Source organism: Patiria miniata, unplaced genomic scaffold (assembly GCF_015706575.1).
Source record: "Patiria miniata isolate m_02_andy unplaced genomic scaffold, ASM1570657v1 HiC_scaffold_29, whole genome shotgun sequence".
Lineage (NCBI taxonomy): Eukaryota > Metazoa > Echinodermata > Asteroidea > Valvatida > Asterinidae > Patiria > Patiria miniata.
This window is the reverse complement of record NW_024037068.1, coordinates 17,169,719-17,181,443: the sequence shown is the minus strand read 5'-3', so window position 1 is coordinate 17,181,443 and position 11,725 is coordinate 17,169,719. Positions and strand designations below refer to the sequence as shown.

Sequence of the window (11,725 nt, the reverse complement as noted above, 5' to 3'; positions counted from 1 at the left end):
ATGCTTGAAAAGAAGTGTCCAAAAGCACGCACATTTTGGCAAAAGTTTTCCAAAGTACACGTAATTTTCGTATTTTAAGATCGGGTAATATACATGTATTTAATAGAAAATATTCAACGGGTGAGTCATGTGTCTTTGAACATATCGTGAGCAATTTTACTTAAGTTCTTGTCCTCATCTTGCCACTCAAACAGAAAAAAAGAAAGATACAAGAGACAAAATGTAAATATGTTGACGGAATGTACAGGCGATGCGATTAAAAGCAACATTTAATACCCTTGACAACTATACCTTTCTGAACCATTTCTGAAAATACAAATATCTGTTCTAAAGTTCTCTATGATTTAATTCATTGAGTAAACAGAGAGACCAGATCGGGGTGTGAACCCTTATAAACTCCTGAATACAACAGAAGTGCTCTACCAACTAAACTTTTCAGTCAATTGTTGTCCTAGACACTCCTGTAGGCCTAGTCAAGGTTTTCGTAAATGAATAATGCATCACAAGTCTGGTCACATAGAAATCAAACAGTCAGTTCACAAGTCCAGTTACAACGGACCTATCCAGTAAGCTCTGCCCAGTGCGCACGTGGGCAAATTAACACGCGCTCCTCTCCAATGCCACGCTGCATTTTCCTTCCGCGCGCATCATACGCGCGTGCACGCATGTCGGACTTTAGTGCACGCACGTCGGACATAGATGACGGCTGTGATTGGTCAGAACACCATGGGGCGGTGCTTACTGGATCGGTCCATTTACGAGGGATGAACAATAAGCTACGAAGGATCAGGAATGTCTTTGTCACAGTTCATTTGAATAGCTTGTGAGTTGACTTGGGCCTGGAGGACTTGTGATCAACCCTTGCTCTATACCTGACCCTCCAAATCACTTCAACATTTGAAAAAAGTGACTTGCCCAATTTTTTTTGCACATCCCTCCAATATCTGCCACTGTACTTTTGGGGTGAACCAAAGTGCACTGCAAGAACTGCCAAAGGGTATTGACAGAAAGCTTGGCCATGCTGTGAGGAAACTCTTTGGTCAGCAATAAATAATGAGACCAAAGTAAACAAGTCGATGTCTGTGGTAAAATCACTTGGCTGGTGAGTCAAAGAATCCTCCAATGCACTTCTGCTGGAGAGCACTGGCATGCACAACTGACTTGCAATAAACTAAGCCAAAAGTACTCTATAACATGTGATATAGATTTGTGATGACTTGTGATGGACTTATGGGTACTTGTGATCCACAATAAATAGATCGACTTTATATAAAACACTGGTTCTGGCTGTCGGAACCAATATCAGCATCGTGGACGGCTAGTTCAACTGAGTGGACCAGACACGTAATCCAGAGGTCGAAGGTTCAACCCCCTCTTGGAGCAACCTGATCACTGTTCGGTTTAATTTCTTCGGCTCTAGCTTATTTGATGTGTGATTCCCCGAACATGTACACGACATGTAAAGGCTCGAACAGCAATTTTGTTTCAATTTTCCAGAAAGTCAAAACGTTCACATGGTTCTCCAAACACTGCAAGAGTTGCAACCCTCTCCCTCAACCCAATTTATACTCTTTAGTTTGTGCTTACAATAGCTAAAATGCAGCGTTGAAGTTAAGTGGGGCCCATCACAAGTGAATCAAAAAGTCCATTCATATGTCCAGTCACAAGCAACAGGTGGATGAACAATAACTACAGAATACCTTTGTCTAAGCTCTTTGAATAGCTTGTGAGGTGAATTGGGACTAGAGGACTTGTGATGGACTTGTGACGGTCTCGACTACAAGTTCCAACACTGCTAAAAATAAAACCAATAAACAGTCCAACATCGCTCATTTTACTGTACACAGCTTTTCGTTTTTAAATACAGGAGTCAGACTTCTTTACACGACCTACCGAGAGCTAAATATGGAGCACTACAGAAACAAACACGTTGCTTCCACTATCATAATTACATACAGCTTTCTTGGTATTCACAGCAAAAAAATCTTATTAAGAATTTGGCATAAAAGTACTTTAAGCAGAGCAGGATTACAAGTAACAAATCTACAAACTGTTTTTCAGGAGGTGGGAAATAACATTTCTTTTTTCCTGGTCTGACAATACCTGTTACACACAATATATATTCCCAGCTTGATATTGGCCATTCTATAAATTTAGTGTCTAAAGTGGGACTTTTATTCCTGTCATTCAAGTGTCATTATTACTTATTTCAAACTATTTGTTCGTTGTTGGGTAGGTAGTTTGCTAGCAACTCTTGAAGGGTGACTGCATTAAACCCTACTCCATAGGGTGTGTGGAAAGTCATATGAAAATTGAAAGATTTAGGACTTTTAGAATGTAACAGGGACAGGGCAAAAAAGTGGGCCCCAAATTTATAGAATAACCCCTATCTGTGAAACGTCTTATTTACAAGTACAATTGACGGAATACTTCTCAGCTTTCTGATATCTTAATGAAATCATAATTTCAAGTCACATTATTTTTCAAGATTAAGCACGATCAACCAATTACAAAAAAGATATGAATACTGTTCCAATGTGCGTTAATCTCAGTGCTGGTAAACGTACACGCTACTCACGTGCAATGCGCAGTTGGCACTTGATATAAGTGAAACAAATTGGTGGGATGCAAAACGTTACACCAACTTTTAACAACTTGAAATTAGCGGTGGTGATCCTACAATAACAGTTGGTAAAACGGTGCATTGATATGCAAATGTATCTGCTGATTTTTTTGGTATGGTTTCACTGGTAACCTAGAGAAGTCTGATTGACAACACACTGCCTGGGACTGGTAGTGCTGAATTTGTTTTTTTCCTATCAATTGCCAAGAAGTAACGTTTTCCCCCAAATGTTGTAAATGGAACAATTACAATACCAAGTGGCTTCTTTAAAGAATATAAAGTGCATTTTTGTAACACCTATTTGGCCATAAACATGTGTATGTCTGCTTTCGAATCACATGTACACAACAAACCCACATGATGTAAATTAAGTTATTTACAGTCAGTTCAACATTTACACAATAAATTACTTCACAAAGTTTAAGTACATGCATGTAGTGTACAAGTGCTTTGAGACATCTATGCATCTTAAAAAAAAGACTTTTGGGGTGATCTTTTGCTTTCTCTTTTTTGAGAAACCAAACTGGAAGGCAATACAGTGTGATTTTCATCACAAAACAAAATAACGATCAAATGAAAATGAAACTTGGGCTGTGTATCGACCTTGCATTATTTTCAGTGTGCATCATCATCTATTTTTGATTTTCGATCAACTATTTGCATACATGTACATAACTGATTGTAATTGCGCAAGCAGGCATGAAAAATTAATAAAGCACATGCAGAGACTGAATCTGATGTAAATAGAAAACAAAATAACCGTAGCACCCAATAAAACGCTGTACAAAAGTCAGGTGGGTCTAATGAATAAATCATGGCACGTCTCAATACTCCGATGAAATGTATGGTTATTTTACAAAGCGTAGATCCATCTGAGAATTTAATACAGAAAACGAGTAGAAAAACAAATAAAATGAAAATCTGGAAGTCCTTCATCAGGCTGCACCACTTGGAAGTAAAAGGACAAGTCTCGGTGGATAGTTAAAAAGAAACTTCATGCTTCAAGATTAAAATCATGAACAAGTACAAGTATACATGTGCACAGTATGCATTTTGCACTATTGCATTAAAATTAAACAAAACAACAGAATTTGGCAGAAAAAAAAGAAGCGACACGTTTAATAATGCTCACAAAGGACATTTTTTGTCTAACCTTCTAGGCTACATAAAAACGCATACATACATTGTACTGTAGGTTTTACAGAAATAGGCCTTGAAAAGGTACATTGTACACTTGGATTGCAGGCCAATTTATAATGCAACTCTTCGCTCAAAACCACGGCCCAATCAAAGGGTGCTGGTGAAATCTTATTTCTTGGAACTCTCATTGGACGGATGTTGTCCACCAAGTGAGCTTGCGTCAATGCATCATATGCATGAATGTCCATGCATTAATCATAGCTAGTGTCTTGATGATGTTTGCATTCGATGTTGGAGGAGTGGAGTCCAAGACTAAGCATGCGAGTCCGTCTTGAGTCAAAATTTTGGGGAGTCGGACTGAACTAGAGTCACATTGGGCAAAAGAGTAGGACTTGGCCTGGACTATCATGACTTGGGCTTGATGTTATCAATCGGGACTTGCGCGTCATGTTTTTATTTTTTTACGTAATTCCGATTTGTACTTCAGTAACCGTAACCAGTTCACACCGGGTTACTTTTCACTTGAACTCAATGCCAGGTGGGTTGAAGCCATCACCCTTGGGCAGCACACTCATATTTCCAGCCTCGCTCGCTGCGAGCGGGTCGCTGACAGGTATTTCTGGCCTCGCTCCCTGCGTGTTTATCTGTCATCCGCTCCAAATACCGCAAAACTTTTGCGTGTTTACACTGCCTCCGGCGCGAACTGGTTAAAGGTATGCTAAAGAACAGTGCTGGTGCAAATAATAATGTCCCTCCCTATTCCCCGAGACAGTGCATCACTTACATGGACTTGTAATTGAATGAAATGACTCGTGACTCGGACCGGAACCTAATGAGGCAAGACTCGCAATTGGAATTGACCCATGTGACTGGAGATGCGGACTCAGACTTAACCCAAGTGACTGAACTACATCACTGCCTGTATTTTCCTCACATGCTATTGTGAAAGGGACTCACAATCTAGCAGCCATTGATAGGACTAGTGTTTATTATTCATGTAGTGACGTTTAATTTTTTTTTGTTCCTTTATTTTGTTTTTGGAAAAGGCCACATGAACAGCCGTTGGCACATGGTTACTCAGCCAGCCAAGTAATAGGAAATACATTGGCCAAGCCAAGACAGTCTTGGTTTTGTTCCCAAACAGTACATTTTGTAACTGAGAAGTACCTCAGCTTTGGTAATCAACAAAAGTACTGGCTTCCAATTCCATACATTTATACTAACAAGTACTTTTCATACACATTTCTTCTACTGTTTTGAACACATTTTTCAGGTCACTAAGTCATTCTGTTCTGATGAACAATACATGTAAATCGCTTAAAATCTTTATGACGGCCTTGCACTTAACACACTTCTGCTTTTGTATATATATGCACTAACTTCTAACATGTGTACTGACCCTCTGTTAATTTGCAAATCAACGAATAACAGGGAAGGCAGAGTTTTACCTAACACTTAAGATAGTGAGATAGACTGGCTTCCAGTCCCCTCCTCGCAACATCACGAAGCCAAAGTTCACTCAGAATGACTCCCAATAGGTGAGGGCGCTATACATCTTTACAGCCAAGTGATGGTCCATTTTTTAACTCGTAACCAGTGCGCGTAACCAGTGTTTATAGTGCACGTAAATGAAACTTGGGCTGTATTGCCCTCACTTCAGAGTTTCACGTTATGACTGATAGAGGGCGACGTTGTCGACGGTGGCCATACATGCTCTTGGATTTATAACCACGTTACTGTACATGAAGAAAATGGCTCAGAATAAGGAACAGTTTTAGAGTCCATCATCCTAATATTGTGTGGTGGTACTCACACTGATGTTTCCGATTGCAATCTCAAAGCAAACCTATTGTTCTTATAGTCATAGGCTTCCTCCTTCACCTTCAAGTGTGGTATCCTCATGACGTACACCTGGAGCATCACCTCCCCCTGTCGCAGCTGGAAGGTCCCGCCCTCTTTGATCGGCCGGGACACTAGAGTATCCGACACCAGCTCCCAGGGCTGGGATCCCACTCCGTCGCGGACGCTCTGAACAATGTTCGGTCCTGGCTCGAAGAACGCTTCCAGGAATGCTTTCGGGGAGAGATTGTAACTTATGCACATGGTCAGGTGACCGATCACCGCATCCATGGTCCATCGGGGCTGCTGACGGGTCACGCGGAGGTACTTCTGAAGCGAGCGTGCCATTGAGGGGAAGATGGCCTGCGCCGCTTCCGTAGGGTCCATGACATGAGCACTCATGCTCTGATCTTCGTGCAGACGCTTGATGTGGGTGAAGGCTTCCTCGGCCGCAACCTCCAGACGAGCTCTGCGCTTTTTCACGCGACGCTCGTACTCCTGCTTCTCGTAGAACCGCTCGTTGCGGCTCTGGTCCCGCCGATGGGCCGTCGCAGCCAGGATGGCCCGCGACCGACCTGTAACCGACTCATTGGGACCATCCACATCGTACACCTTGAAATTAGACAGCTTGTTGGCCACCCGTGACGTGGGCACGCGCAGCAAGTGGGGGTTGAAGATGGTAAAATCGCGGTAGTAGTTCTCCAGAATCCAGGCCGCGCAGCGTTGTATGCTGAGCATTCCTACGGTGTAGTACTTACTAGCCCCATCCGGGGACCGAACAACCTTGATGGCGTACATCGGCTGTAGCTGTCGCAACTCCAGCAGGATGACGGCTACGTAGTGAATAAACAGCAAGGCATCCACTAACGACACTGCGTACTGAACGACGCCCTTATAGTCGATGACCTCCTGCTGCATGACTCGAACGCCGAAGAACAACCAGTACGCTGTGACCAGCACAAGAAGGAGTCCCATGACCACGAGGCGGAACACGAACATGCGTGGAAAGCTTGCCTTGGGCCTCCGAAAGAACAACGCCCAGCTGCCGATCAAAAGAATCAAGAGTTTGAAGGCCATGCTGATGAAGAGCCCATCGCAGGCCGTGCCGCATTGGCCCTGTTTTCGTAGGATGATGGGAATGATGACAAACGCAATGGGTGACAGGAAAGCAACCAGCCCGATGACTACCGCTAAGACGTAGCCTAAGTAGCGGCTGCAATCAAAGCCGGTATCGTCCATGCTCTTAGCGAGTTGGGTCAGGTCTTCCATGGAGGAACGGTCCGAGGTCCCCGTGATGGCCGTCGTGTTGTCTCCCCAGTTGTCATCCTGAGGTAAGATTTCCACTTCCACCACCTGCCAAATCAAATCGATAAATGAACATTAATTTCCGCGTTAATGTATCCAAATGAATTCACCTAGTGCAATGGAATGTTTGGCACTGCTGCAAAACCGTTCAAACCGAGGTTGGCACTTTAGCCTTCAGTCTCTCAGAGTCGTTTTGCTGCTGTGAAAGACTGTGGAAACTTCTGCACTACAAAGGACTTTTTTTCGGTTTTTTTTAGGAGGGGACTAGGTTAGGCCAGAGTTTAATTTTAGTCAAAGACTGGATTTGAATTTTACTCCTCTTATGCAGCCGGTCCATGACGAACGAGGTCTCTATCAACAAATGGAATCAAATCCCGTCTCGGCAATATTGGCAACGCTACCCATGTACATCACATGTGCTGTATTCAAGCTAATGCAAGCGTGAGGAGGTACATGTATGCTCAGAATTTCCTGGGTAGCACTGCCAATATTGCCAAGACTGGATTTGATTCATCTTGTTGATAGAGACCTCCACCCATACTCTTGGACCAAAATTAGCATGAAATTGGAAATAGGGAATCCAAATTTCTATGAATAAACCCACATCTTTACTCCTCCCAAATCCCCCTCCCTTAACACAAAAAACAAACTCGCCTCACCATGTGGCATAAACTGAATATCTTTAACCCATGTTTGATTCATTATGGAGAAATGATGATTTTAAACTGGCATCCAGATTAACATTAACCCTAACTCGCCAGCCTAATTTACTAGGAACCATACCCATTCTGGCAATTCCAACACCCACATGGGAAATTGTACACACACGCTGTTGGACTTAGTTTCTGGAGGTATGCCAACCCCAGTGTAAAAGACCATCAGTTTCAAAGGGGTACTGTACCTATCCCAACAGATTTAAACAAAACCTGCTGTTGAACTTTGATGGGTTGAGTTTGGTTAGGGTTAAACGAAAGGTCTGCATCATCACCTTCACTGTATCTGATATCCATATCTTTGCCTTCCCACCCCGACAAAATTTAGGCCAAAAAGCCTGATCCTGACAAAGAACAGTGTTGAAGTCAAGTGCATGACAAGTCCCCGTAAGTCCATCACAAGTCCACGACAATGAGAGATTAAACAAGCTGCACCTGACCACACTAGAAACAAGGAGGAAAAGGGGGGATCTCATCCAAAACTACAAAATCATGACTCAAATCGACAAGATCAATCCAGACTCAATGTTTCAGAAAGCAGACTACCAGAGCACCAGAGGTCATTCACAGAAACTGGCCAAATCCAGACCAAGACTTGATGTCCGAAAGCACTTCTACAGCCAGAGGGTAGTGGATAGCTGGAACAAATTGCCTGAGAGTGCCATCCAAGCGCCCACACTTCTCTGCTTCAAGCAGAATTTAAGTAACTTCGGTTTTTAATGGGCAAATGAAGCCTCCTAAACCCTGCCACACTTCTCTTCTACATGTCTTGAAGATGGAGGTGTGGCCTTCAAGGTATATACTCAAGGTATGTTCAAGTCCCTGTAAGTCCATCACAAGTCCGCAACAAGACCCCACAGGCCATTCAGTACCAAGTCAACTCACTTTGTTCTTGTTCATCATCTGTTCCTTTGTTGATCATCTGTTACTTGTGATTTACTTGTGACAAGACTGGTGACAGTATTGTGATGGACTTGACTAAAAATGGTTTACCCCCTCACTCGATGCCAGATCCCAACCCAAACTTCCCAATGTGTATTTGCCTGTGTGGAGGGTAATTCTGTCCCCCGGTAAAAGTGTCCGGGGGGGACAGAATTACCTAGGTAAAAGTGTCCTCCCTGGCCCGTTAATTCTGTCCCCCTCCAGGTAATTCTGTCCCCTCCAGGTAATTCTGTCCCCCAGGTTTTTTTGTCCCCCTCTTTTGAAACCCGGAAGGTTATTGTTTTGATGAATTCACTCTACAAGGTATACATTTTGGACTTTTAGTCTGCCCTTCATGAATATAATTTTTTTAAAATTTAGTCTATTAGATGATACGTGAACACAATGTTCCGATTCGGAGTACGATGAAGTCTATCGTGATTCTACCGCGATAGGTCAACACAGCGGCGATGCATGGCGATGGCCCTCGTCTCATTGATAGTATGATACAACGTCTCCTTGGATTGGTCTGTGTTCCCATCATAGCGCGTAACGAAATTTCCTATTGGACGAATTTCCATTGTAGAGGGAGACGCATATGTACACATGTGATAATCACTGCCTCAAATCTTGCAGCATGTACTGGCGCGTGCGACACGCTGCTGCTCTCATTACATACTGCATGGGGACACATTTACCAGGGGGACACTTTCACTGTTGGGCAGGGGGACATTTTTACCTGGAGGGGGACAAATTTACCTAGGTAAAAGTGTCCCCCCGGACACATTTACCGGGTCACGAGCCGGTAAATGTGTCCGCCGGTAAATGTGTCCGGGGGGACACATTTACCAGGGGGGACAGAATTACCTGTCACACCTGCAATCTTCATTCTTTTCTTTGCACACCAACTTTTTCGGAAGACCTCCCATATGTTTTGTACACGATCGCCAAATTGGGGGCCTTCAGGAAATTGGGGACATTATTGTTCTCTATTGTTCAATGTCCCCTATTGAATGCAGAGTTGCTAACTCATGGACACCCACCTCATCTCTCTCATCGTCCGTAGTCTGTGGTTGCGGCGGCATGATGGACACCGAGCGACTGCTGCGGTTGTGGCTCCTGTGCGACCGATCACCGTCGTAGTCCTCCCCACGCTCTACATCGCGCTCCCGGCGTCTTCGGCTGCGGTGGCCCTTCTCGCTTTCCTCATCCGTGTCCCGGTCCCTGTATCGGTCCCTGAAAAGATCCAATCATGGTTAGGAACTGTGTTAGAGTTTCATTCCTCACAAGTCCATCTCAATAATTTTGATGGACTTTGTGACGGACTTGTGATGGACTTGACTGTGGCATATCTACTTGCAACAGATTTACCGGGATTTAAAACAATTAAGGGGATGACTCCTTAACTTAATTAGGAATCACTATTAAATTCCAGCCTTTAAACCTAACAGAACTCCACCCATCAAACCCCAACGGCATGTTTTGTTGGAATCTGTCAGGATGGGTACAGTACCCCTAAACTGACAGTCTTTTACATTGGGTTGGCACACCTCCAGAATCAAAGTCAGAAATATGTGATTCTGCCCACCCCCCCCCCCCCTTAGATCTCCGCTATCAAATGACGAAAAATTTTGAAGCTCGGTACAAGCATAGAGCAACCCTTCATAAAAACATACCAAAGAAATGTCATGACTATAGGTCAAAGGGTTTTGGAAATATGGCTAATTAATTATTCATATGTACGAATGGTAATTCTGCTGTGTACACGACGTATATGGGAAAATTCAGTTTTCAATTGTCCGATTTTGAGGCTTTTGGTATCAAAAGATGCGCAAGGCTCGAGGCTAAAAAGTCATAACAGCCCGGGTCGCAAAAAAAAATTCTATCGCGGAATTGTTTTTTCTATCTCGGAAAAAAGTTGAGGAAGGGGGGGGGGGTGCGGATTATGCCCCCCCCCCCCGGCCGTTTTAGGGTTAGGCAAAATAGGTGCACACGCATGACACGACCGCTACAAGATTCCCAAGATGTTGTTGTGATAGTTGTTCATGGGTAGCAATAAGGCATTCGTTTTGATAACGCCCTCTTTTGGTTGTTGATCGCATTTCCAATATACAACAACATCTTGACCCAAAGACTATGCCCAGTAATGACAGAAAATGTTTACCTGTGTCGACCACTGCGGTTAGGGGTGTGGTTGCTGGGCGTCGTGGCATTTCTGACAGGTTTACTGTTGGGCATGTCGGGCTCCATGCTGCGAGATGAAGCGCTAGGATCCGACTGAATGAAAATGGCCGTGAGAGACACCTTGACGGCTTAGTCTGTCACACCTGTATTGCAAGACAAAAAAATAAATTAATCCAAAAACAAAATTCAAATAATTAATTCATGAGCGTATTAATTTGCAGTTGCAGCATGTAACAAATCTCTTTTATGAGTTTGTGCAGGTTTGAAAAGAACCTGGAGAAACTCAGTTTGCTGTACCGGTCATCAGGAGACTGAAGGATTTCAATGGGGAAGAAATACATAAAACATGTTTGTTCCAGACCTAAAATAATATCGAATAAGAGTTACAATATACAGTTTCTGTGTGTTCACACGTACATGCACACACATACTGAAATTTGTATTCTTGTGCAGACATTTTTTTGTTCTCGTGTAGTAAAGTTTTCGAGTTTGAAAGTGAAGTTTCAAAATGCTCTTATTTTAACCAGAATTAATTTCCTTGGCTGCAATTCGGACTTAATACCCCTTTTCTAAAACTCTTCCATTTGCGACCGATCAACCCACCTTGGAAATTCCTAGTTTTTGAGTATATCTATTTCGCGAAAATCTTGTGGAGACGTATTCATCTATAGAAATGCCCTTTGGAGACGTATACATGTACAATCTTTTGTTCTCTATTGTGTGCACGTCTCCAGAGGGCACGGTGTATCAGATCATGTGTACAAATGTACATGTACACAGAGTACATACTGTACATACATGTACATGTACATGTACATACAACTTTTAGAGTCACCTGTACAACTACGTGTATCATGTACATGTACATGTACAGTACATGTACATGCTCATACATGTACATGTTCCAATGGACTAGTAACTGTTACAGTAAAATTGTGCATTATGTACAGATCACTATGCCCACATCTACCGTAAGTTCTGTAATTCATCATGCAGACGT

General features: G+C 43.1%; 1 protein-coding gene across 2 annotated transcripts in view; it reads right to left on the bottom strand.

Moving 5' to 3' along the window:
- Positions 1-223: 223 nt before the first annotated feature.
- LOC119736241 (vang-like protein 2-B) overlaps positions 224-11,725 on the bottom strand; it is a 30,432-nt gene continuing 18,930 nt past the window's right edge. For both annotated transcript variants that reach the window (XM_038210280.1, XM_038210279.1), the window contains exons 2-4: positions 10,706-10,868; positions 9,585-9,777; positions 224-6,955 (exon numbers count right to left, since the gene is read on the bottom strand). In XM_038210280.1, coding sequence (XP_038066208.1) covers positions 5,573-6,955; positions 9,585-9,777; positions 10,706-10,791 — 1,662 coding nt within the window. In that variant the 5' untranslated portion in view covers positions 10,792-10,868 and the 3' untranslated portion in view covers positions 224-5,572. The remainder of the gene's footprint in view (positions 6,956-9,584; positions 9,778-10,705; positions 10,869-11,725) is intronic.